Source organism: Somniosus microcephalus, chromosome 25 (genome assembly GCF_052327205.1).
Source record: "Somniosus microcephalus isolate GS21.2 chromosome 25, FLI_Smic_1.0, whole genome shotgun sequence".
In the NCBI taxonomy this organism is placed as follows: Eukaryota; Metazoa; Chordata; class Chondrichthyes; order Squaliformes; family Somniosidae; genus Somniosus; species Somniosus microcephalus.
Window position 1 is genome coordinate 7,565,862 of NC_141011.1, and position 26,728 is coordinate 7,592,589.

The 26,728-nt window shown below is 47.0% G+C and overlaps 1 protein-coding gene across 1 annotated transcript; it reads left to right on the forward strand.

Moving 5' to 3' along the window:
- Positions 1 to 2,947: 2,947 nt before the first annotated feature.
- Positions 2,948 to 26,464, forward strand: LOC147100490 (complement C1q subcomponent subunit A-like). The gene is made up of 3 exons (XM_085966787.1): positions 2,948 to 3,059; positions 7,640 to 7,804; positions 23,027 to 26,464. The coding sequence occupies exons 2-3, from the start codon at positions 7,645 to 7,647 to the stop codon at positions 23,614 to 23,616; spliced, it is 750 nt and encodes a 249-aa protein (XP_085822913.1). The 5' UTR covers positions 2,948 to 3,059; positions 7,640 to 7,644; the 3' UTR covers positions 23,617 to 26,464.
- Positions 26,465 to 26,728: the final 264 nt, after the last annotated feature.

Below are 26,728 nucleotides of genomic sequence, written 5' to 3' on the forward strand. Positions count from 1 at the left end.
AAAATGACTCCAGCGGCGGTGTTAAAATAAAATAGTGAGATTAGTGTCGGATCACCGGCACTCGGATTCGGGCGAGGTTATTTTACTGTGGGTGCTCCAGTTTTATCTGCATTAGTAATCTACCACTCGGAGAAATCCTCAAAAACATTCACAGTACCCGGGGTATAACACCACATCAGGCCAAACATCACAGTGTAAAACTCGCCAGCTGCTAAGTGCTTCATAAATGCAAGATCCCATTCAGTCCCCAGGTCTGTAGTTACCTCAGCCCCATTTAAGTGAAGTGTTACTGGTTTCAGTCTAGAGAGAGAAAATAAACCAAGGTGTCCACTTATGATCATTATCCAAAAAACTTTTCTGGAAAATGGATGAGATCATAGAATCATAGAATGATACAGTACAGAAAGAATGCCTGTGCCGGCTCTTTGGCAGAACTCTCCAATTAGTCCCACTCCCCCGCTCTTTCCCCATAGCCCTGCAATTTTCTTCCCTTCAAATATTTATTCAATTCCCTTTTGAAAGTTACTATTGAATTTGTTTCCATCGCCCTTTCAGCCAGCGCATTCCAGATCACAACAACTCGCTGTGCAAAAAAATTTCTCCTCATGTCCCCTCTGGTTTTGCCAATCACCTTAAATCTGTGTCCTCTGGTTACCGACCTTTCTGCCACTGGAAACAGTTTCTCCTTATTTACTCGATCAAAACCTTTCATGATTTTGAACACCTCTATCAAATCTCCTCTTAACCTTCTCTGCTCTAAAGAGAACAATCCCAGCTTCTCCAGTCTCTCCACATAACTGAAGTCCCTCATCCCTGGTACCATTCTAGTAAATCTCCTCTGCACCCTCTCCAAGGTCTTGACATCCTTCCTAAAGTGTGGTGCCCAGAATTGGACAGAGTAATGCAGCTGGGGCCTAACTAGTGTTTTATAAAGGTTTAGCATAACTTACTTGTTTTTGTACTTTATGCCTCTATTATTAAATCCAAGGATCCCATCTGCTTTTTTTAACAGCCTTCTCAACTTGTCCTGCCACCTTCACAGATTTGTGTACATAAACCCCCAGGTCCCCCTGTTCCTGCACCCACTTTAATATTGTACCATTTAGTTTATATTGCCTCTCCCCATTCTTCTTACCAAAACGCATCACTTCACACTCTCTGCGTTAAATGACATCTGCCATCTGTCTGTCCATTTCACCAGTCTGCCTATGTCCTCCTGAAGCCTGTTAATGTTCTCCTCACTGTTTACTATATTTCTGAGTTTCGTGTCATCTGCAAACTTTGACATTTTGCCCTGTACACCCAAGTCCTGGTCATTAATATATATTAAAAAGACCAGTGGTCCTAATACCAATCACTGGAGGGAACCACTGTACACTTCCCATCAGACTGAATAACAACTGTTCACCATTACAATTAGCCAATTCTCCATCCCTTTATCTCATGGGCTTCAATTTTGCTGGCAAGTCTACTATGCGGTACAGATACCTTTTGAAAGTCCATATACACAACATCAACCATGCTATCCTCCAGTATATGTCCTCCAGACAGTAATGCTCCAACAGTCGAATAGCCTTCTGATACCCACTCTCTGGGCTCACATGTAAAGCATGATCACTTGTGTAAGGTGTGGGAACCATACTCCAGCTTGTATCCACGCCCTCAGGAGGAGCTGGGATTGGAAACGGAAGTCATTGCGGTCAGCTTTCAGCCAGTTTCATTTACCTGACCCAGTTGTCACTTTGTGCCCGCACTCAGCACACCGTTCCAGAGTAGGAGTAGGGAGGTAGGACTCACGTTTTTACAGTAAAGCATTTGAATGATGTAAAACAGGTAGTTAACAGGCAGTTTTTAGCCTAATCCCTATTTTTAATGCTGAAGTGTGGGATTCCCGATGGCTCCAAACCACGCCAAGTTAGAGGAGGCGGACCGTCGGGTTGAAGGACTTGGAGGGGTCGAGATGTCGGTGTTCAGGTGAGTGATGTGTGCATGAGTGCAGAGGTAAGTGTGTTTGGTGTGTCTAAAGTGTTTAAAGAAGTTTAAATTACCTGTTCTTACCTTTTTAGCCTTCCTTCCTTTAGGTCTCGGGAGTCCCTCATCTCACCGGCACAGAAAGCAGAATGGCTGCGAACTGTCAAAAGTGACAGCCTTCAGCTTTCTGTGCAGGAGAGATTTCTAACTGAGTCTGTGGAGAAGGACTCAGGTTAGAAGTAAGACTGTCAGTGTTTGACAGCTTCAAACAGCTGTGAAACACTGATATTTCATCTGTCAAAACCTCTTGACAGATGAATTTTCAGTCTGTGATGTCACCTGTTGCCGGGTGGCCCTTAATTGGCCTGCTCAACAAGGTCAATCAAGTCTAAGTAGCGTGGATTGACCCTGAAAGTTGTAGCCCCGCCTCCTACCCGACTTCAGAATGAAAATCCAGCCCTATGACTCTATGATTCAGACATCAGTCCACAATCATCATGGGTTGGTGTGAAAGAGCCATTAGAGACAAGAATTCCAGCCTATTCATCCAGCGAATCGTCACTCTGGGAGCAAGGTACAGGAAACAAGCTTAGAAAAACCTGTTACATCTCTAACCTTTTCCAGTTCTGACGAAAGGTCATTGACCTGAAAAGTTGACTCTGTTTCTCTCTCCACAGACGCTGCCTCACCTGCTGAGTGTTTCCAGCATTTTCTATTTTTATTTAACTTACTGGATTTATTGATTACATTTAAATAACACAATAAGTCCAAAAAAAAACCTAGAATTGTCCTTTAATTACAGGCAAAATATTTTGTTCCAACACACAATCCCTGCAGAAAAAGAATAAAACTCATGAATTTAACCAACCTCCTGGAGGCTGACTTGGCAGCCTGTCTCCCCTCGAGAACCACAAGACCTTGGCTCAGCTCGCCTGCCTTCTCTCTGATTGGTAATCTGGATGAAGTTACGCAACAAGTGTGTCATTTCCCCTCCTCTCTCTTGTAAATTTCATTACCAGAAGTGAAGAGCTTGTTGTGAGTACTGGCACCGCCCACCTGCTTCTTTACTGCAAGGACTACTTTTGAAGGTAAGTTAAAGTTTAAGAGACCGGTCCATTAGAAAAAAAATATACTTTTAAGTTGCATGGAAAGTGCCGACGTGTGAGCAGAAACGTTCTTGCTCATATTTCCCTCTGTTCAGGCTCTTCTGCAGCCTCAGCCAAGCAGTTTCTAAACAGTGACAGCAGCAGTGTTTCAACTGATCTAACTCCACTTCAGTCTGCACTAACTTGGACCTGTTTCTGTTCCTCTCATCCCTTTTCTTTCTTATTGAAATGATATTATTCAGAAGTAATTTTTGGGAACGAAATGGATGTAATTTGACATATATTTTAACAGCTTTAATGAAGTAACTATTAATAATTTACAGATAAAGCCATCTTCAAGTGATAGCTTTGCAATAACGGCAGCTTTCTACAGCACCAGAACCAGCCAGTGAGAGTGTCGGTCTCGTGTGTATTTTAACTCCTCACTTTAAACTGTTAGATAGAGTCAGTGCAAAGACATGGAGTAGCAGCCAGGTGTGGAATCGCAGTGGTGTGATTCTCTTTGTAAAAGATCTTTATGGAGCAGACATTAGTCTTGGGCGGCAATGCAACACGGGTGGTATTGCATGGGCACCTGTTATACGCCCCGCAAGGTATTCAGTGGAGTCGAACATTGGGCGGGGCGTATAATGGGCGGCTGATGCAACATCGCTCATTTTCCACTACCGCCCAAGAGAAATTTCTACAGCTAGAAATATAACCTTCCCTCCATCATAAGATCAGAGGCAGGGATGTTCGCTGATGACTGCACAGTGTTCAATTCCATTCGCAACTCCTCAGATAATGAAACAGTTCGTGCCCGCATGCAGCAAGTCCTGGACAACATCTAGGCTTGGGCTGATATGTGGCAAGTAACAGTCGTGCTACACCAGTGCCAGGCAATGACCATCTCCAACAAGAGAGAGTCTAACCACTGCCCCTTGACATTCAATTACCATTGCCAAATCCCCTAATATCAACATCCTGGGGATCACCATTAAACAGAAACTCAACTGGACTAGCCACATAAATGCCATGGCTACTAAAGGCTGAGTATTCTGTGGTGAGTGTCTCACCTCCTGACTCCCCAAAGCCTTTCCACCACCTACAAGGCACAAGTCAGGAGAGTTATAGAATACTCTCCACTTGCCTGGATGGGTGCAGCTCCAACAACACTCAAGAAGTTCAACACCATCTAGGACATATCTGCTTGACCAGCACCCCATCCGCCAACATAAACATCTACTCCCTCCACTACCAGGGCACTGTGGTTGCAGTGTGTACTATCTACAGGATGCACTGTAGCAAGTCACCAAGGCTTCTTCAGTAGCATCTCCTAAACCCAGAACCTCAGCCACCTAGAAGGACAAGGGCAGCAAGTGCATGGGAACACCATCATCTCCAAGTTCCCCTCTAAGTCACACGCCATCCTGACTTGGAAATATATTGCCTGTTGAGATACCGCGGCAAACGTGGGAGTCGAGACCAGAGCTATTGAAAACTCAACTGCTTTATTCCAACCACATGACAAACAGGAACTAGAAAAGCCCGCGCATCCACTTAAATACTTCCCAGACAGGAAGTGCTCCTGGCAGCCTGTCCCTGCGGGAAACAAGTTGCTGGAGGAAAGGGCCCCCGGCTGGGGGCTTCTGCTTAGACTGTCTGTGCCGCCGTGAGCGGATTATGTCCAGTGGTGGCGTGTCGCCACATGCCATTCCTTCATCGTCGCTGGGCAAAATCCTGGAACTCCCTCCCTAACAGCACTTTGTACCTTCACCACATGGACTGCAGCGGTTCAAGAAGGTGGCTCACCACCACCTTCTCAAGGGCAATTAGGGATGGGCAATAAATGCTGGCCTTACCAGCGATGCCCACATCCTGTGAATGAATATATATAAAAAGTAAACCAGTAAAATGAGGAAACTCCTGTCCCATAAGATAGGGAATTGGGCTGTGAATCAGTTTGCTTACTGTAAATACACACAGACTAACACACAGGCTGGAATATGTCTGGGACATCTCGACCCCAAGATGGGTTATTCCTTATTAAAAACAAAAAATGTTGGAAACACTCAGCAGGTCAGGCAGCATCTGTGGAGAGAGAAACAGTTAATGTTTCAGGTCGATGACCTTTCATTAAAACTGAAAAAAGTTAGAGATGGAACAGGTTTTAAGCAAGTGCAGGGGCAGGGAGAGGGGGGAGGGGAGGAAGAACAAAAGGGAAGGTCTGTGAGAGATTAAATGGCTAAAGGGACGAGGGGGTGGTGATGAGACAGGTAAAGAAACACAAGATGGGTCTAGAGGTGCTGTAAATGGCAACAGCAGAATCATTACCAGCAGATTCTGTCTGGAAAAAATGGGAGCAGTGGTTATCTGACATTGTTGAACTCAATGTTGAGCCCGGAAAGCTGTAAAGTGCCTCATCGAAAGATGAGGTGCTGTTCCTCGAGCTTCCATTTAGCTTCATTAGAACAGTGTAAGAGACCAAGGACAGAGAGGTCAGAGTGGGAGTGGGACAGAAAATTAAAATGACAAGTGACCAGAAGCACAGGGTCACCCTAACGGACTGAAACAGAGGTGTTCCACAAAGCGGTCACCCAATCTGCGTTTGGTCTCCCAATGCAGAGGAGACTGCATCGTGAGCAGCGACTTCAGTATACTAAATTACAAGAAGTACAAGTAAATCACTGTTTCACCTGGAAGGAGTGTTTGGGCCCTGGATGGTGGGAAGGGAGGAGGTAAAAGGGCATGTGTTGCATCTCCTGTGCTTGCATGGGAAGGTGCCGTGGGAAGGGGAGGAGGTGTTCGGGGTGATAGAGGAATGGACCAGGGTGTCACGGAGGGAACTGTCTCTATAATCACTCTATACAGTGTTTGGAATTCTAGTTATGGCTTTCTTTTCTCTGCGTTTGGTTGGTTGTTTTCTGTGATTTTACTGGTGCTGGCGTGATGACTGATAGGGATGAGCATCAGCTCAGTTCTTGCTTACCTATGAAGGACTGAATTTACATTAAGGTTTATGATACCTATGTTTCTGTACATTATACCTGGGTCTGCACTCCATTCCTTGAATAATATCAGTGAGGTATGATTTCATTAGCATTAACCTAATTCCCTGTTTGGAAATGAAATGGCACAACTAATTTAAACAGACTTCATCAGCTTCACCTCTCCTGATTACATTTTAGGGAATTCTCAGAGATGAAAGTGGCAATTAGTTCGTGGAATCTCTTTAAATTAGTTTAAATCAGTTTAAATTTGGTTGGTTGTGAGCTAGCCATGGAGCTTAAAGATCACACAAATGGTGCAAGACTTAATGATATATAAGATGATGAAGTTTTATTCTGATGGGCTTCACATCAATTTACGAAGCTAGATGTCTCGCATTAATGTCTATAGATGGCATCGTTGGTTGCTTTGCTGCAGCTGCCCCTTGCCCATTAGCCCGTAGACTGAGAAAGTTGAGGGACACACTTGGGCCAACTGGTTTTGCTCATACACTGTGATACTGAAATAAACATTAATATTGCAGTAATAAATGCAATGAAACATCAGGAATATTAACCCAAAACTATTGAAGGAGCATAATCAGAAAGATGAAACTCTTTAGTTGGTACAAGTTCCACGCTACATTATTAGCTAAAACCCCCAGATTTCTTTTTACGAAGCTGTTACTATTGGATGAACAATAATCTGAGAGACACTATGTCCTCAGCCTAGTAACGGGAAACTCTCTCTAATGAGTGTGCGAGAATGTTTACCTATCCATTAGTAAACAGAGTAAAAGCTTGTTTGAGCTAATAGTGTATGGGGCATTAGAGGAGAAATCCCAGCGTGTTGTTGCATCGGCAGAGTGTAATGGAGTAGAGCTACAGGCCTTCGCTTTCACCTAGCACTGACTGACCCCGCCCTGAATCCCAGGGACGGGGTAATTTAATTATTAGCATTGGGTGCCCACACCTGCTCCTCTGGCCCTACACAAACTCAGACCAGCTCCCTGCCACTCCAAGGGGAGCAAGATTAAGAGGTGCCAGGTAATTTCAGATCTTCCCCCCCCCCTGCTATATTTAGTCCCGTTAGTGAGTGCCGTAAATCCTGAGATCACTTGCCATTTGCACTTTTAACCTTGGGATCCACTTTGAGTACCCAGAACAGGACCAACCTCTGCTCGCAGCAAACATTGATCCCTCTGGGCCAATCAGGAGCATGTCTAGTGGGATTCCCAGGATAGCTCAGAACCACTACCCACCCCCACAAACTGCTACTGGGATGTGGAGGGCAGCAGATGTGCACCCCTGGATCAGGGACAGAAGTCTGGTGGGTCCAGGTTCTGCCCGGAATTCCAAGCCACGCCCCCACTATGACTCCGCCAGAATTCCACACACCTCAGGGATCGGAATTTCTAGCCGATCGTGTATAAGCCGCTGGCTCCTTTTAGAAAAGGCAGCTTCCGCTACAATATAATGTTCAGTCATGTGTGTTAGTCAACGTGAGTGCGCCAAAAATGTATAGTTATGTGAAGAATAATGAATGCCAACACTATTGATGCCATGTTGCTGTCAGTATTTGCTTGTTCTCTACAGACACAATGAAGTGTGTGGGGCTGGTGCTGCTTGTTCTGATAACACGAGCGGCTGCTGATCAAGGTGTGTGTCGAGGATCGAATGGCCAGAATGGTAGTCCTGGCACGCAGGGCTCACCAGGCAGAGCCGGGAGACCCGGAGAAAACGGCGACACCGGGGACCCAGGTAACATGCGGCAGTGTTGGTTACCTGCGTACATTGTCCTGATAAATTAATAACAGGTTTTAAAAAAAAGAATGAGACTAGAAACAAATGCTACTCCAGGTCCAAAAACATAAATGATGTGAATTTGTCTAATTAGGAAGATGTAGAAGATGAAGTGGGCCTGAGCTGGCCCATTGCCTGAGCCAGCAAGTCAGGGCCAGGACACATTTTTCAACAGGAGTCCTTCTCCCAAATTTTAATAAACTCCTGGCACCTGAAAGGGTTATCCAGAGGGCTCACCCTGTACCACTTCTCTGCAGAGTGCAAAATCCAGCACGTCAGCAGCTCTTAAAGGGCTGCAACTCACCATAGAAGGTAAAGCTGGTGCCAGAAAAGGAGGCTAATTGTTCCCAATGGCACAGCAGAGACAACATGGCATCACTGCTCTCTGATGCAGAAGACTTGTAGGTCCTGCTACAGGAGGAGCACCAATAGGTGGCCATATTTGGGGCTGAGGGTCACCCTCCAGTAAAAGCATAGGCAAAAGCTGCATGAAACGTGCTAACCAGGTCAATGCAGACACCCAGGCCCCTTGCACCTAGCTGCAAATGAGGAAGAGGTTTGTTGGTATCAGGAGGAACATGAAGGTAAGTGTGATTCTTATTTTGGAATACACTCTTCAAGCATAGCAACTGCCACCTCTATGGGAGATACCATTTCAAGCATTCGACACACCCATCACCCTTTGGCACACATTCCTTCATTGAGTCAAAGCTGGACGCCATGCTTCGGTTGCAGGATGGGAATCCCGCCAGCAGGAGGCCACAGATGCCGGGTGAAGGGTCAAATTAAGGAAGGGGGGTGGAGCAACAGCACAACGTCATCATTTCAAGGGCTGCCTACAGTTAAAGGGGTGAGCAGAGTCTTGCAAGAATGAATGAAATGGCTGCTGCAGCAGGAGGGAAAAGGTCTGTAGTAACCTCTCGGAAGCTGGTGTGGAAGTGTTGCTGCCCAAATTAGACAACCGAGGGATGCAACACTAGGAGTTTTTAAAATTCATTCACAGGATGTGGGCATCACTGGCAAGGCCGGAAATAATTGCCCATCCCTATTGGCCCTTGAGAAGGTGATGGTGAGCTGCTGGGTGGGAGGGTATGCTGTGAGGAGGATGTCGTGAAACTCCAGTACGATTTGGACAGGTTGGCTGATTGGGCAGAAACATGGCAAATGCACTATAATGTGGATAAATGTGAGGTTATCCACTTTGGTGGCAAAAACAGGAAGGCAGATTATTATTTGAATGGCAATAGATTGGGAGAAGGGGAAGTGCAAAGAGACCTGGGTGTTCTTGTGCACCAGTCGCTGAAGTTAAGCATGCAGGTGCAGCAGGCGGTTAAGAAGGCAAATGGTATGTTGGCCTTCGTAGCAAGAGGATTCGAGTACAGGAAAATGGATGTCTTGCTGCAGTTGTACAGGGCCTTGGTGAGACCGCACCTTGAGTATTGTGTGCAGTTTTGGTCGCCTTATCTGAGGAAGGATGTTCTTGCCATGGAAGGAGTGCAGCGAAGATTCACCAGGCTGATACCTGGGATGGCAGGAATGATGTATGAGGAGAGAATGTGTCGATTGGGCTTATACTCACTGGAGTTTAGAAGATTGAGAGGGGATCTCATCGAAGCCTATAAAATTCTGTCAGGCCTGGACAGACTAGATGCAGGAAGGATGTTCCCGATGGCCGGGGAGTCCAGAACCAGGGGTCATAGTCTAAGGATAAGGGGTAAACCATTTAGGACTGAGATGAGGAGGAATTTCTTCGCCCAGAGAGTGGTGAAACTGTGGAATTCTCTGCCACAGAGGGCGGTGGAGGCCAATTCATTAAATATATTCAAGAAGGAGTTGGATATATTTCTTAAGGCTAAAGGGATCAAGGGATATGGGGAGAAGGCAGGGACAGGGTACTGAATTTGGATGATCAGCCATGACCTAATTGAATGGCGGAGCAGGCTCGAGGGGCCGAATGGCCTACTCCTGCTCCTATCTTCTATGTTTCTTGAAACAACTGAGTGGTTTACTCAGCCATTTCAGAGGGCAGTTAAGAGTCAGCCACATAATACCCGGGAAGGAGCCATCACATGCAGCAGCACGAACCATGTGGAAGGAGGTGGCTGTGAGTGGGTCCTCCATTAACCCAAGGACCCCCTTGCAATGTTGGAAGAGGTTTAATGACCTCACTAGGTCAACAAAGGTAACTGCTTTTAGAAAAATAACAGGGTAACTAACTGAAACACAGAACAGTACACGGGTATTTCCTGGGACAACATTCAGCCATTGCCCTTTAGGTTATCATGTAGCAACATGTTCCTTGATCCAGAAACAAAGTCACTTGGCATCAATCATGTCAAGTATCTCACAACCTGCAATGCATAAAAACACATCAAAGTCTCTCATCCTATGTCTAGTTGTCTAGTAAAAACTGAACAAATAAAAGCTATTCAGACTTACTAGTGAGTAATTGCAGATCCCTCAAACTTCTTCATTGGTAAAAGACATCCAGTAGATGTTTAGAGAACTGTAGGATAATGGGTGGTCCTTCACATCCACATATTTAGAGCTTACGGTGACAACTTTCCTACCTCAAAGTTTGCTGGGAAAATGGCTCATATGGCAACAAAGTAATGACACTCCTAATGTAGAGTTCACTGCAACGATGAACTCTTCTCACCTGTCTATGTTCAGCTATTCATTATGATGTGCCTGGTGAACTCCATTGAAATAGATAGAATGTGAATACAGAGCAATCCATCCAGACTTGTTATCAAGGGCAAGGGAATTGCTCACAGGTAGGAAAGTTCAGTTTGTGGGTCAATGTGGTGCATCTCCCAGCAGATGGTTACAGAAGGAGATGGCTACAGGTCACCGCATCGTCTTAGCAAAAATTGGTGTGTGTCACAGAGAGAGCTAAAGGAGAAGCAAAGTGGAGGAAAATATATGAGAAAAATCATAGAACCTCTTTAGAAGTGTGTGTGTGGTATAAGAAGAAACATACAGGTCAGAACATAAAAAAATGAGGGCTAGAAATTCATTATAGCTCAGGAATGGGCGGTATCATTAGAAAAGTTGGGGAATTAGCGCCAGGCGCGAATGCTTTTGACTGCACACAAAATTCATGATCACTGCTCAAAGAAATGATTGGAGTCCTAATTCCAGTCTTGAAGCCCAAGCTCATTGGCGTTACACTCAAAGGGTAGACCAATATCAGGTACAATCTAATCGCAAGTCATGATTGCCACAGGCTTTTTCCAGTTCTTAAAGGGGAGGTTCATTGATGCTGCAGAATCTCGTTCTCAGCATTGCTGGATGTGCAGATGCCTCAGAAAGCAGCAGCAGGACAAGGGGAAGGAGCCAGAGGACTGAAGTGGCTGCACTCATGACTAATCCATGCCCCAGGGAGAGACACCGCAGATTCTGCAATCTAGCATTGGAGGTGTTGGTGTTCGCTGTGAAGAGACGGAGGGCAAGTGGCAGAAGGTTCTCACCGCAAGTCTTTCGCACCATGTGGAGGGAGGTAGCGCAGCACGTCTCAGGCAGCACTGTGGTCCCCAGGATCCACACACAGTGCAGGAAGAAATTTAGTGACCTCACTCGGCTGGTCAGGGTGAGTGAATGCTTCTACAAATGCTACATACCACCATCTGAACCATAGTCTTCACAAACTGCCCAAAGCACCACATCCCCAGCACTCACCCACCAACAATCTCTACCTACTAACATTCACACTCACATCTCACACCCTGCACATATTGACAGCTATTCAGCGATGGCAGGCGCATCAACCAAACACATAGCTCCACACTCACTCACACACTTTCCTTTCTTTTGCAGGCCAAGTTAGCTCACAACAGGCGCGAGCAGGAGCGCAGAGGCGGGGGACAGGCTAACGCCCAACCACTGTATGCGTTGGAAAATAGAGTGCTGCAGATTATTGGGCATCAGGTGGTGGGCGCCATGGCCACCGGCGATGTTGACCCCCTTAGCGACAACAACGGTATGGTCATCGCTACTCCTTCTTCTCTACCCCACTTCGCCCTCACCCCACAAATGTTTTGTACTTTCCAGCTAATCATGCTTTTTGCATGCGTTTCTCCCTTCCTTCCCTCCTCCCCTCACTTTAACCCAACTCTTGTGCCTTTATGCTTTCAGATAATGAGCAAGAACCAGAGTAGCCTGTCCCTGAAGGCAGCGTAGAGAGCAAGGCAGGAGAAGAGGTGGAGGAAGAACACACTGCGCCGCTGCATGATTCTCCTGCAGGCACCAGCTCAGATACTGGCACCATGCATTCTTTAAAGGCTAGTATAGTAGCGGGATCTGCACAGGGTGAGGCATCGGGAACGAGTGGGCTGCAGCAAGGCCAGGAGGAAATGGTAGCTCAGGGGTCAGCTCCCCGGAGGGCGAGTTCGCGCGTGATTTCTGCTGCACAGGACTCAGATGTGGACCTCGATGGGGAAGCATTTAGAATAAGGGTGATGGGCATGCACATGGAAATGATAGGTGCAATGGCAAGGGTGCCCGAGAGCCTCTCGGCAAAGATAAGAAGTGGGGAGGAGTCCGCCTCCAACATTGCACAAGGCTCTGCACACATGGCGGGCAAAATAAAGGAAAATCCCAAGGAGTTTTATAAGTATATTAAGGGTAAGAGGATAACCAGGGAAAGAGTAGGGCCCATTAGGGACCAAAATGGCAATCTGTGTGTAGAGCCGGAAGATGTGGGTGAGGTTTTAAATGAATATTTTGCATCAGTGTTCACTATGGAGAAGGACAATGTAGGCATAGAAATCAGGCAGGGGGATTGTGATATACTTGAACAAATCAGTATTGAGAGGGAGGAGGTACTAGCGGTTTTAGCGTGCTTAAAAGTGAATAAATCCCCAGGCCCAAACGAGATGTATCCCAGGCTGCTTTGTGAGGCAAGGGTGGAGATTGTAGGGGCTCTGACACAAATTTTCAGATCCTCTCTGGCCACAGGGGAGGTGCCAGATGACTGGAGGACAGCTAACAGCATTATTCAAGAAGGGTAGCAGGGATAAACCAGGGAATTACAGGCCAGTGAGCCTAACATCAGTGGTACGGAAATTATTGGAAAAAATTCTGAGGGACAGAATTAGTCTCCACTTGGAGAGGCAAGGATTAATCAAGGATAGTCAGCATGGCTTTGTCAGGGGGAGATCTTGTCTAACCAATTTGATTGAATTTTTCGAGGGGGTGACTAGGTGCGTGGATGAGGGTAGTGCAGTTGATGTAGTCTACATCGACTTCAGTAAGGCTTTTGACAAAGTCCCTGGCCAAGAAGGTAAGAGCCCATGGGATCCAGGGCAATTTGGCACATTGGATCCAAAATTGGCTTAGTGGCAGGAGGCAGAGGGTGATGGTCAAAGGTTGTTTTTGTGACTGGAAGCCTGTGTCCAGTGGTGTACCGCAGGGATCGGCACTGGGTCCTTTGCTGTTTGGAGTGTACATTAATGATTTAGATATGAATGTAGGAGGTATGATCAGTAAATTTGCAGATGACACAAACATTTTTGGAGTGATAAATAGTGAGGAGGGAAGCCTCAGGCTGCAGGATGATATAGACGGGTTGGTCAGATGGGCAGAACAGTGGCAAATGGAATTTAACCCTGAAAAGTGTGAGGTGATGCATTTTGGGAGGACTAACAAGGCAAGGGAACAAACAATGAATGGTAGGATCCTAGGAAGGACAGAGGATCAGAGGGACCTTGGTGTGCATGTACATAGATCCCTGAAGGCAGCAGGGCAGGTAGATAAGGTGGTTAAAATGGCATATGGGATACTTGCCTTCATTAGCCAAGGCATAGAATATAAGAGCAGGGAGGTTATGATGGAGCTGAACAAAATGATAGTTAGGCCACAGCTGGTATACTGTGTGCAGTTCTGGCCGCCACACTATAGGAAGGATGTGATTGCATTGGAAAGGGTGCAGAGGAGATTCACCAGGATGTTATCTGGGCTGGAGCACTTCAGCTATGAAGGGACTGGACAGGCTGGGGTTGTTTTCCTTAGAGCAGAGAAGGCTGAGGGGGGACCTGATTGAGGTGTACAAAATTATGAGGGCATAGATAGGGTAGATAGAAAGGAACTCTTCCCCTTAGTAGAGGGGTCAATAACTGTTAGATCCGTGATTCTGAGGGTATGCTGTTTTTCAATAACCACACGGATGCTGTAACAACAATAAACAGGTATTTACTGGAGGAGGGTAGTCTCAAGACTGGGGGTACAGAGGCATGCGCAAAGCTTATATACAGGTGTGGTCACTGCCGGTACTACAGTATACAGGAGCTGTAAAAGTAGTTCTGTCTTAAAGGCACATACACTACAATTCCTCCCCTTTTAGATTAGTAGTACCCCTAATATTCAAATAACAATTAACACTTTAACATGTACATTAAACAACAATAGTCCATTTATAGATTCAGTCTTTGGGGCGGCTTCCTGACCCTTTCGGGATAGCGCCTTTCCTGAGGTTCTTGTTCTTGTTGCAGAGGCGATTCTGACCCCTATTCATTGGGTAGTTCATCGGGTTCCACTGCTACTGGTTCTGAGGTAGATGCTACCGGTATGTTGAGTTCATCCCCAGGTACTCGAGACATGGGGTTGACGTGTTCCTGTGACGCTAAGATCTGATCGACGTGGCGTCTCACAATGTTCTCCCTGACATCCACTGTGTACATTAATGGCCCCTGCCTTGTGCATATCGTTCCGGGTTGCCATTTCTCTGTTCGATAGTCATGGGACGAGACTGGTTGCCCTACATTGAAGCTCCTTGTCGGCTTCTCATTGATTTGCTGGAATTGTTTGTCCTCAACATTTCTTCGCACATTTGGTCTGAGCAAGTCCAGACGAGATCTCAACCTTCGGTTAAAGAACATCATGGCCGGGGTCTGGTTGGTGACTGCATGTGTCGCGTTTCGGTAGGCTAATAAGAAATTGTCCACCTTATGCTGCAGTGGAATTTCATCGTCACACATGGCCTTTATCGCCTTCTTAAAGGTTTGTACGAACCTCTCAGCCAATCCATTTGTGGCTGGATGATACGGGGCGGATGTGTAATGCCTTACCCCATTCCTTCTCATAAATTTTTGAAACTCTTCGGACACAAACTGTGGTCCATTATCAGAGCAAATCTGCTCTGGCAAACCGTTTCTGGCAAATATGGTCCGTAGGACTGCAATCATTTTCTCTGTAGTGGTTGAAGACATTTTTATCACCTCAGGCCACTTTGAATGAGCATCCACTGCTATTAAGAACATTGAGTCCATGAATAGACCAGCGAAATCAATATGCACCCGTTGCCATGGAGAGGAGGGCCACTCCCATGGGTGTAGAGCGGCATGTGGTTGTGCATTTTGGACCTTCTGGCATCCTAAGCAGCTCTTAGTTAGGTCTTCGATTTGTTGATCGATTCCCGGCCACCACACATAAGCCCTAGCAAGGTTTTTCATTTTCACTCCCCCCAGATGACCTTCATGTAGCTCATTTAGCACTCTCTCCCTTAACTTGGGTGGAATCACCACTTTGGATCCACACATCACTGTCCCCTGGCATACTGACAGCTGTTCTCTTCTGGATGAGAATGCTGGCAACAGTGAGTCGCCATGTGTTGGCCATCCCCTCATCGTCAAATCATATACCCGAGACAGCGTCGGATCATTGCGGGTCTCCTTCTCTATATCCGCGTTTGTTACTGGCAACCGTTCAATTATTGACGAATAAAATATCTCGATAGGGTCCACTGCTGGTGCTTCCTCCACAGTAGGCAGTGGCAGGCGCGATAGCCCATCAGTGTTCCCATGCTGTCTCGTGCCTTTATATTCTATTTCATATTGATTCGCCCCTAGAAACAGGGACCATCTTTGTAACCGTTGTGCAGTCATCACTGGAACGCCCTTCTTAGGATTAAAGATGGAGACAAGTGGTTGGTGGTCAGTCAGCAAGGTGAACTTCTGCCCATGCAGATAGTGGTTGAATTTTTTTACTCCCCATACTAGGCTGAGGGCCTCCCTGTCAATCTGGGCATAGTTGCGCTCGGCTTAGGTTAGTGACCAAGACGCAAAGGCTACTGGCCTCTCCAACCCGTCTGGGAATTTGTGCGACAGCAACGCTCCATTACCATAGGGTGATGCATCACATGCCAAGCAAATTGGTAGTGCTGGGTTGAAATGGGCCAACACCTCTTTTGATGTGATCAAGTCTTTACACTTCTGGAAAGCTCATCTACGTTCGTCATCCCACTTCCATGGTACCCTTGTTTGCAGTAGGGTGTTCAGTGGGTGTAATACCGTGGACAAATTTGGTAAGAACTTGTGGTAGTAGTTTACCAGCCCGAGGAACGACCTCAGTTGTGACACATTTTCCGGTGCTGGAGCCTTGACTACTGCCTTAATCTTTTCAGGGGACTTATGTAACCCCTCTTCATTGATGACGTGGCCACAATACGAGATCTGTTTCTGGAAAAACTCGCACTTGTGGCGATTAGCTCGTAGCCCATACTCGTTTAATCTGGTGAGCACCTTCTCCAAATTGGCGAGGTGAGCACTGTCATTTTCGCCCGTGACCAAGATGTCGTCCAAATAACACTGGGTCCCTCGAATCCCTTGCAGGACCTGATCCATTGCCCTTTGCCGGATAGCCGGAGCTGAGGCTACTCCGAACACCAGCCGGTTGTATTGATAGAGACCTTTATGACTGTTAATCGTAAGGTATTGTTTCGAAGCTTCTTCTACCTCCATTTGCAAGTACGCCAGGGCTAGATCAATTTTGGTGAAGCGTTTACCTCCAGATAGCGAGGCGAAAATATCCTCAATAAGTGGAAGCCGATATTGTACCGTGTGAAGGACTGGGTTCACTGTCACCTTAAAATCCCCACAGATGCGGACCTTCTTTGGTTCCCCAGGCGTATTACTCAATGACCTCTTCATTACAGGAACGATGGGTGTAGCCCACTCGCTCCAGTCCACTTTGGACAGTTTTCCTGAATGTTCCAACCCTTCCAGCTCTGCTTCAACAGCTGGTCTGATCGCATAAGGCACTGGTCTGGCCTTAAGAAATTTTGGGCTTGCATTTTCCTCTATTTTAATCGTTGCTGTTATGCCTTTTAGTGTTCCTAGTCCCTCCTGGAACACTTCTTTTGCATCAGTTAGCATTTTTGACAGTCGTCCAGGTGTGACGTCGTCATCCTTTTTGACCTCAACCTTCAGTGCCTGTATGGAATGCCAATCTAATTGTATCTTCCGGATCCATTCATGTCCTAGCAGTGGTGGTCCTCCATCTGGCAATACATATATATCCATTTTAGGTATTTCCTGGCCTTTATATATCACTTTCACCCTTATTTTTCCTTTGGGGTAGACTTTTTGCCCGTATACGTCTTCAAGACAATCTCTGTAGCTTTCAAGGGTATATGTGAAAATAGCCACTTGAAGTCCCTTTGTTTTACCACTGTTAGGGCTGATCCTGTGTCCAATTCCATTTTCACTTGGACTCCATCTATCTTGAGTGTAACCCAGATAGTCTGGTGATCCTCCATTTCGGTTACCTTATCTAGTTTCAGACAACCCAGCTCCTTGCTTCTGGAGTCTGTGTCACTTTTCTGTTCATCTGAACCACTGTCCATCACCTGGTGTACCTTTTTGTACTTCTCCTGTGGAGATTTCTTACTGTTGGTTTTCTTCCCAGACCTGCAGACTCTTGCTATGTGTCCTGCTTTTCCACACTGTCTGCACACTTGGTCCTTGAACCAACAATCCTTTTGGTCGTGTGTTGTTCTGCCGCAGCGATAACACTTCCCTGCTCCATATGACATTTCATTGGTGCCATATTCTTGCGGTCTCCGTTGTATCTCTGCAGCGCCCCTTGCGGCTGCTTCGTGTGATACTGCCATACTGAAAGCCTTGTCCAGCGTAAGATCCTTTTCTGATAGAAGCCTTTTCTGGGTTCCTTCAATTTGTAGCCCACACACAAACTTGTCCCTTAACGTATCTGCTCATCCCGCTCCAAACTGGCAGTGTTTCGATAGCTTGCGCAGTTCCGTTAGGTACTCAGCATTGCTTTCATCTTTGTGTTGGTTCCTTTTATGGAACTTAAATCATTCTGCTATCAGCAGCGGTGTGGAGTTTAAGTGGTCCTGCAGGATTTCTACTATGCTTTCGAAATTCTTGTTCACCGGCTTCTCTGGGGTTATTAGATTTTGCAGTAACCCATAAGTTTTTGCACCCATGGAATTTAACAAAAGCAGTGTTTTACTAGCATCTGGCACTTCATTCGCCCTGCAGTACACCTCAATACGTTCCACATATGTTGCCCAATCTTCGACTTCATTGTCGAACGTAGAGATACTGCCACTCTTCGGCATCCCTGGGTGTGATTTAACTGTCAAAAATGGCGTCTCCTGTGCTTCCCCTTCTTCTCCGCTGGCACAAAGTGGCTTCTCCCGCGCTTTCCTTCCTTCCCGCGCTCGCCCTTCTTCTCCGCTGCGGCTTCTAAAAATGGCGTCTCCCGCGCTCTTCCTTCTTCTCCGCGGCTCAATGGCATCTCCCGCGCTCTCCCTTCTCCTCCCCACGGACACTGTTCAGCCCATGAGCCCTGGCTGTGCTCTGCGCGTTCTTCTTTTTATTATTTTTTTTCTCGACGCCGCTCGGTCTTGAACCCGGCTGTTGCTTTACCCTCTCTCTCTCCGGTTTGTTTTTTTTTGTTTTTTTTTTCTCGACGCCGCTCGGTTTTCAACCCCCGGCTGCGCCCTGTGCACTTCACCCTCTGTCTTACCCCGTCGACGCTGCTCGGCTTTCTCTCTGCCGTCGGTCGGCTCCAGCCGCCGCTGCCTGGGAAGGGTCTGTGCTGGACCTGTCGTCAGTCTCTTGCTGATCGTCGTGGCTGGGGAACCAAGCCCGGCTCTCCACAGCCTCCCCTGCGATGTTCACTCTCTGCCTGACGACTGGGCGGTTGCTCATGGTCGACGCCCGTGTTCCTGGCCTCGACTTTTTTTTTAGTTGCAGGTAGATTCGAATCGACACTCGTCACCACTGTTAGATCCGTGATTCTGAGGGTATGCTGTTTTTCAATAACCACACGGATGCTGTAACTTAACAATAAACAGGTAATTACTGGAGGAGGGTAGTCTCAAGACTGGGGGTACAGAGGCATGCGCAAAGCTTATATACAGGTGTGGTCACTGCCGGTACTACAGTATACAGGAGCTGTAAAAGTAGTTCTGTCTTAAAGGCACATACACTACAATAACCAGGGAGCATAGTTTCATGATAAGGGGCAGGAGGTTTAGAGGGGATTTGAGCAAAAAATCTTTCACCCAGAAGGTGGTTGGAATCTGGAACTCACTGCCTGAAAGGGTGGTAGAGGCAGGAACCCTCATAACATTCAAGAAGCATTTGGATGAGCACTTGAAACGCCATAGCATACAAGGCTATGGACCAAGTGCTGGAAAATGGGATTAGAATAGATAGGGCTTGATGGCCGGCGCGGACACAATGGGCTGAAGGGTCTCTTTCTGTGCTGTATATCTCTATGACTCTATGACTCTATGACATCATGGACCCCATCATTTCCAATCTGCAAAGGATGGTAGACTCCCAGAGAGACCGTGGCGACCCAGACCTGATGCCGTGTGAGATGAGCGATCTGGCAGCTTCCATTTCAGCACAGGCGGAAGCGACGCAACGTCTTAGTGCTGTAATGCAGTTGATGGTTGGTGCCATCCAATCTCAGACTGCTTTCATGCAGTCTCAGCTTGATGCCACGCAAGCTCTGACTGCTACCACCGTGGTTGTGTCCACCACCAGCATCCAGGGCTTCACGGTGTCGCAGCAGGCCAGCAATCTGTGCTGCAACAGATTGCTGAGGTGCTGCCCCGGGGGAGTGGCAGTGGCTCAGTTGAGCAGGAACCGGCTGGCCGCTCTCAGGATGACAGCATTTGTGCTCCCACCACTGGCACTCCACCATTGCCCTTGTCACTGCCTGTTATCCAGCCAGCCCAGACTGCTGCCGCCTATGCTGAGATGGTGCAGTCTGCAGCCGGGCCTTCCAGGCCCAGAGCTGGTCGAGGGCGTCCTGCAAGGCCATCTGAAGTCTCCCGCATGAACACACAGCAGCCTTCCACCAGCCCTGCTGCAGCCACTGGGCCAACACTTCGTAGGAGCACTAGAGTAGGCACAGTAGCGAGAGGCACAACGGGATTGCGCAAGGGTGAATAGTTAATATTGTTGCAAATATGTGTTCACTGATTATTGATCAATTTATTAATTCAGTTTCGGATTATTTTGTGGTGTTTCTCTTTTCAGCTTTGCGCTGTGATATGGCCTGTGACAGGGATGGAATGATGGGGATGTGGTGAGCAACGGGGTATCTGGGGGTTAATTCATTGGAACTTCAGTCTGATGAGGCAGTCACAGACCACCCTACCAGAAGGCTGATTGAGTGGCTGCCTCCTCCCTCGCTCCTGTTCCTCCTTGTTGTCCTCCTCATCCTCTTCCTCATCTTCCTCCTCCAACTCCTCTTCCTCCTCTCCCTCTTCCTCCTCCTGAGGTGGTCCTGCAATCCCTGGTGGCGAGGGCTGGGCCCTCATGATGGCCAAGTTGTGGAGCATGCAGCAGGCAATCACGGAATGTGACACCCGCTCAACCGAGTACTGGAGGGCTCCTCCCGAGCTGTCAAGGCAGCGGAACCATTGCTTGAGCAGGCCGATGGTCTGCTCGATGATGTTCCTGATGGCAGCGTGGCTCTCATTGTATGAGTGCTGGGCAGGAGCGTTGGGGTTGCGGAGGGGAGTCATGAGCCAGGTGGAGAGTGGATAGCCCTTGTCTCCAAACAGCCAGCTGCGAGCTTAACGTAGTTGCTGGAAGAGTGCTGGCACACCAGTTTGGCACAGGATGAAGGTGTCGTGGCTGCTGCCAGGATAGCGGGCATTGACGGTGAGGATTAGCTGTCTATGGTCGCACATCAACTGCATATTAAGTGAGTGGTAGTCTTTGCAGTTATGGAAGATCTCAGGATTGTTATGCCATGCCCACAAAGCCACGTGGGCGCATCAATGGCGCCCTGCACGATGGGGAAGCCCACTATCCTGGCAAAGCCACATGCACATTCATCCTGCTTCTCTCTGGTGATGGGGAAGGAAATGTAGTCCCTTTTCCTACTGCAGAGAGCTTCTGTGACCTTCCGGATGCAGCGATGGATGGCGAACTGTGAGATGATCGCTATGTCTTCTGTTGTAGACTCAAAGGATGTGCTGGTGAAGAAATTGAGGGTGATGGTGACTATGACTGCCACTGGGAGAGCTGTGGTCGCCCTGATCTGAGACTGGAGGTCTGGTTGCAGGAGGTGGCAGAGTTCTGTGACCACTTCCTTGGTGAAGCAGAGCCTTCTAATACACTGCTCCTCACTTAATTGAAGGTAGGAGAAGTGCTTTTGGAATACCCTCAGAGGGTAAGGGCTCTTGTTGAGAGCCCTGATGGCCCTACTCCTCCCTCTGGCCACTTATTCCAGTCATTCTCGCTGCCTCCGCTCCCTCTGCTGTAGATCCTGGAGGGCGAGGTCGACTGCCAATACAGCCCCCATTAATGTAACCAAGTGTGGCAGTTTGATTTGTTTAAGAATAAATGTAGCTACTTTTTAGTTGCCACAACACTCCTGATACTAAATAACCTTGAAATCACGGAATGAGACTGTTGCTCTATGTGAGACTGACAAGGAAGCAGTGAAACTGCAACACTAACCTACAGCTGTGACAATTACTGATGATCCCTTTAAATAACATCCCTGGAGCTGGCTTCCTGGTGCTTCATGCCAGCTCTCCCTGTCGCTGTTTCCTCCAGGCACTAAGGTAGGTAGCGACAATCAATTTTGCAGATCAGGCAGTCCATGAGCGTTGCACAGTCACTGACGTCACGATCCACTTGGCGCTGAGGCTCCCAGCGATAACTTAGTGGCGCCACTGCGGGGGTGGGGGGGGCGCGATTTGGTGTGCAGCGCTGGATCCGCCTCGTCCCGGCGATAATGTACCATCTGTTGATGATAATGGGAGGTGCTAGGGTACCAAATGTTTTCCCCAGACTTCAGTTTCAATCCAAGGCCTTGAATGTCCTGGGAACACATGTGGAATGGAGCCCCCTGTTTGTCCCAGCCTGAAACTAGAATCTCCATCCCAAATTCCAAGGATGGAGTTACTTGGATAGCCAGGGCAGGCATGTTGTATATTGTGCTTACAAGGCTGTGTTGTTGGCACCTGTCCCAATACACTGAGCTGAAGTGCCCCAGACTCTTCGGGCCCAACTTAAAAATAAAGCAACAAAGTCTTTGCTCATTGATTCTGCATAGTAATGAATAGATTTCCTTCAAGATTGATTACATTAGTTTGCCAAAGGCCTGGGGCCTTTATTAGGCCCATAACAGAATCTCTGCCTTCTCTCAGGCCTATCCGGGGGTTCACAGAATCACAGAATCACAGAAACCCCACAGTGCAGATAGAGGCCATTTCGGCCCATCGAGCCTGCACCGACACATATTCCACCCGATCCCCGTAACCCCTACACCAACACATATCCCACCCTATCCCCGTAACCCCATGTATTTAATCCCCCTAACACTAAGGGTCAATTTATCATAGCCAATCAACCTAACCCGCACATCTTTGGACTGGGTGGAATTTCCTTGAGAGGCCTGGACCTCTCCCAGACACAACCCCTTGACATGAAGTGGGGCGTGGGGAGGGCGGGGTGGGAGGTGAGAGGTTTGCCCATGGTATGTCCCGGTGGAACTTAATTGACTACAGAAAATGGGGCAGACTCCCAGCTGAAATGCATTCTGCCCCAAACACTCCCCCCACAGCCAGAAATCAGTCTCCACCCCTTCCACCCACAGGATATTCAGAGCTCACATCTTTATTTTGCTGCAAATTAATAAATGCAAACTTTTCTGGTTCCGAAACCAGCAAACCCTGGTCTTTCCCTCAGTTCCATTAAAGCCTCAAATCAATCTGCATTTCTCACTAGCTATCTAACTACTAGTGACCGGCGCAAAGGAATGCAAGTGCCCACATTTAGTTATGGGTGTGCATCATTCAATTGTCTCTATTCTGATGGTTCATAAAGAACAGTGGAAGAAAAAGATGAATAGAGACATTTTTCAGGTGTTCTTACCATCTTTCACTCTTCTTATCCTCAGGCACATTCAATGGTACTGTTGGTGAACCAGGAATGAATGGGCTACAGGGGGATCCAGGACATCCGGGAACTCATGGCTCCAGAGGATATGTCGGTCCAGCAGGGGCAGATGGTGAACCTGGACCATCTGGGCCAAGAGGAAAGAAGGGACAATCAGGGCAAGGGGGCGGTCTAGCGGGCACAGAAAGACCTGCCTTCTCTGCAGTCAAAAACACCACTGAGGACCCTCTCCCTGAAACCCCAATGACGTTCGACAAGCATATCACCAATGAGGGAGATTGTTTTAATATTGCAACTGGAAAATTTCTTACTTGTAGAGCTGGCTGGTATTACTTTACATACAATATAGTCACTGAAGGGAACCTTTGCATTAACATAATGAAAAACAAGAGAAAGGAAGTGGGATTCTGTGATGTTGGTGGTAGCATAAGTGCCTGGCATAAACATCAGATGAATTCAGGTGGGACAGTACTTCGGCTGAAGCTGGGCGATGAGGTGTGGCTTGAAACTACATCGGGTAACAATAATATTTTTGGTTCAGAAGACCTCAACAGTGTCTTTTCTGGGTTCCTTCTCTTTCCAGCTGAATAATGTTTGGAATGCTTCACGATAGATCCAAGAACCTTCAGTTCATATGATCTGCTCACGTAGTAAACAGAGGCATGTGCCTATCCACCAGTGATTACCCACCCTGCCTTTTCCCCCTCTCTGGATTCCACTTTATCCAGAGCAACATAGGAAAGTATAAGACTGGTTACAAAAAAAATACCATGGTCCATCAGAATGGTCCCAAAATGACTCCCTCCCTCCCTCAAATATCCATCCTTTCCCCACACTCTCTGTCTCTATTGCCTCCCAAGGCATTCCATTCCAGCCCACAAATGTTTCTGTGAATCTGCATTGTCACAGTGGCACTTTGGTGTTGGTGCAACACAGTACAGATGTTCATTTAAAATGACTGTGCCCACAAGTGACAGTTAACCATCGGACCCACACTGAATCTACCAGCTGCAGTCCGGCCTTTTTTCTTCATAGTGCTAGTCAGACCATTTTGGTGGGGGAAGAGGGAGAAGCAGTGAGGAACCTCATTCCACTTACTTTATCCACATACATAGCCTCAAAAAAGCTATCAACTTAAAACAGCTAAAATATGCAGGTCTGTGACAGGCGTCAGCCATGGCTCTGTGGTAGCACTCTCGCCTCGGAGTCAGAAAATCATTGATTCAAGCCCCGCTCCACAGATTTGGCACCTAATCTCGACTGACACTCCAGTGTGGTACTGAGGGAGCGCTGCACTGTCGGAGGTGCCGTCTTCCAGATGAGACGTTAAACCGAGGCCCCGTCTGCCCTCTCAGGCGGATGTAAATGATCCCGTGGCACTATTCGAAGCAGAGCGAGGGGAGTTCGCCCTGGCCAATAATGATCCCGCGACCAACATCACTAAAATAGATTCATTGACCATTTATCTTATTGCTGTTTGTGGGAGCTTGCTGTGCGCAAATTGGCTGTCGTGTTTCCTACATCACAACAGTGACTACACTTTCAAAGTACTTGGTTGGCTGTGAAGCCCTTTGGGATGTCCTGAGGTCACGAAAGATGCTATATAAATGCAGGTGCTTTCTTTTTATGCAGTTACATTGGAAGTGCAGTGGGACACGGGCAGGTACAGCACTTCTTCAGCAAAAGATTATGGCAAAATTTAGAGGAATTTCCAGGCTGTTATGGATATGTACTGGTAATCACTTGCTAAATTGGATTGTTAACTTGCACCTGTGATAGCCACAGTGACATTCAGACAGTTATCCTCCACTCCCCCATTCACAGAGGCACCCTTCTCCCCTCTCCTCCGAGTTCCCCCACTTCCTCCTCACTTCCTGTTGGAACTTCAGTTCAGACTGGCCATATTCTTCTCCTTCTCTACCCCTACCCCACTTCAGGGAAGCCTTTCTCTGCAATTCACCACCTCCAGTTCACACTGACACTGGTTTTTCCCATTTCTCGATTTCACCCCACCTTGCATACTGATCACTAAGGCAGCTAAAGCTGGTAACCGCTGCTCTTGTGGTGTCACTACTGTTTTACATACAGTTAAAACATCTGTTTTATTTTGTGAATGTTGCAGATAACAAAGTAAAAAAACAGACTTCTATTTTACATTAGCTCTATAGAGGTGAATTTCCCATATCCATGTTTAAAGAAGCTGCATAATCACAATCACGCATTGCATATTTGCATTTTCCACAAGCAATCTGCGTTAATGATGCTTCCTATCAAAAGACTGATTTTATTTACGTAGCCTCTCGCTAGCATTTCCAGGTCATTCTGGAACTAGTACTCCAAAATGCTAAATAGCTGAATTATCCCTTCATTGATTAGCAAACCGACACGACAACCTCTCGTTTAGGAATTTCTGTTAGTGATGTTAGGGACAAAAGCTTAATGTGTTTGTGTAACATTTTTTTATCCACTATTTTAATGGAAGCATTAAACCATTAAATTACATGGGCACTAACCCATCAAGTAGCAGACCGAGAGATCTCTCACTAACACTAAAAGCACCAATAGAAATCCTAGCTTGATATCTTTGCTTTACAAATTGGAATATATATATTGCTGCTGCAAGTGATAAGGATTAGCATTTCAAAGATTAATTCAGTAGGAAGGACTTAGATCAAATTTAATTCCTCTCAGATGAAAGTCATTTAATATTTTCACAGACCCAGGAATATACAGACCCAGATTGTCAGCCATTACTCAGTTGGTACCTCTGAGTCAGAAGGTCATGGGTTCAGGTCCCTCTCCAGAAACCTGAGCACAAAAATTTAGGCTGATGCTCCAGTGCAGTACTGAGAGAGTGCTGCACTGTCAGAGGTGCTGTCTGCTCTCTCAGGTGGACATAAAAGATCCCATGGCACTATTCCAAATAAGAGCAGAGGAGTTATCCCTGGTGTCCTGGGGCCAATATTTATCCCTCAATCAACATCACTAAAAATAGATTATCTGGTCGTTATCTCATTGCTGTTTGTGGGAGCTTGCTGTGTGTAAATTGGCTGCTGCGTTTCCTACATTACAACAGTGACCACACTTCAAAAGTACTTCATTGGCTGTAAAGCGCTTTGGGACGTCCTGAGGTTGTGAAAGGCGCTATAGAAATGCAAGTCTTTCGTTTTTTCTACAGACCCAGGAATATACAGGTTTCAAATGCATGCTAATTTCTGTAACTGTGAGCGAGAAGGATACAAAACAGTTCAGCAGGTGACTAAGATCATCAAACGTTAACTCCAAATTGCAACAAAGATTAACTCTGGCTTTTTAAATCGAGCTTTTTGAGATATATTTTGTATAAGGCCCTGCAATATGTGCATCGTCAGATCATTCTGTTTATGTCTGATATTAACTACTGTATCTCCAAATAAAATACAAATATTATTAGTGAAAACATAGTCAGAAACATATTTGTAGCAAAGAGTAGCCTGTTTGCACACTGCTCCAAGCCCAAATTCAGCCCCGACCGATGGGGCAAAAGTATTGATTTCCCTATCTTGTGCTCAGCGAGCGGCCTGGTCCCAGTAACGGTGAGACCGACAGGCTCAGGGTGCTGGGCCTCGGTGCACTTGGTGCTGAACTCCCACTTCGACGGGAGCAAAATCTTTTCCAGTTCTGGAGATCGGGCCATGTAGGTGCACTGGCCTCGGCAGTGCCT

Bases quoted from the DNA above. Each gene is read 5' to 3' on its own strand.
- LOC147100490 (XM_085966787.1), top strand. From the start codon at position 7,645: ATGAAGTGTGTGGGGCTGGTGCTGCTTGTTCTGATAACACGAGCGGCT. The intron at 7,805-23,026 runs GTAACATGCGGC...TCTTATCCTCAG, and splicing joins CGGCGACACCGGGGACCCAG to GCACATTCAATGGTACTGTT.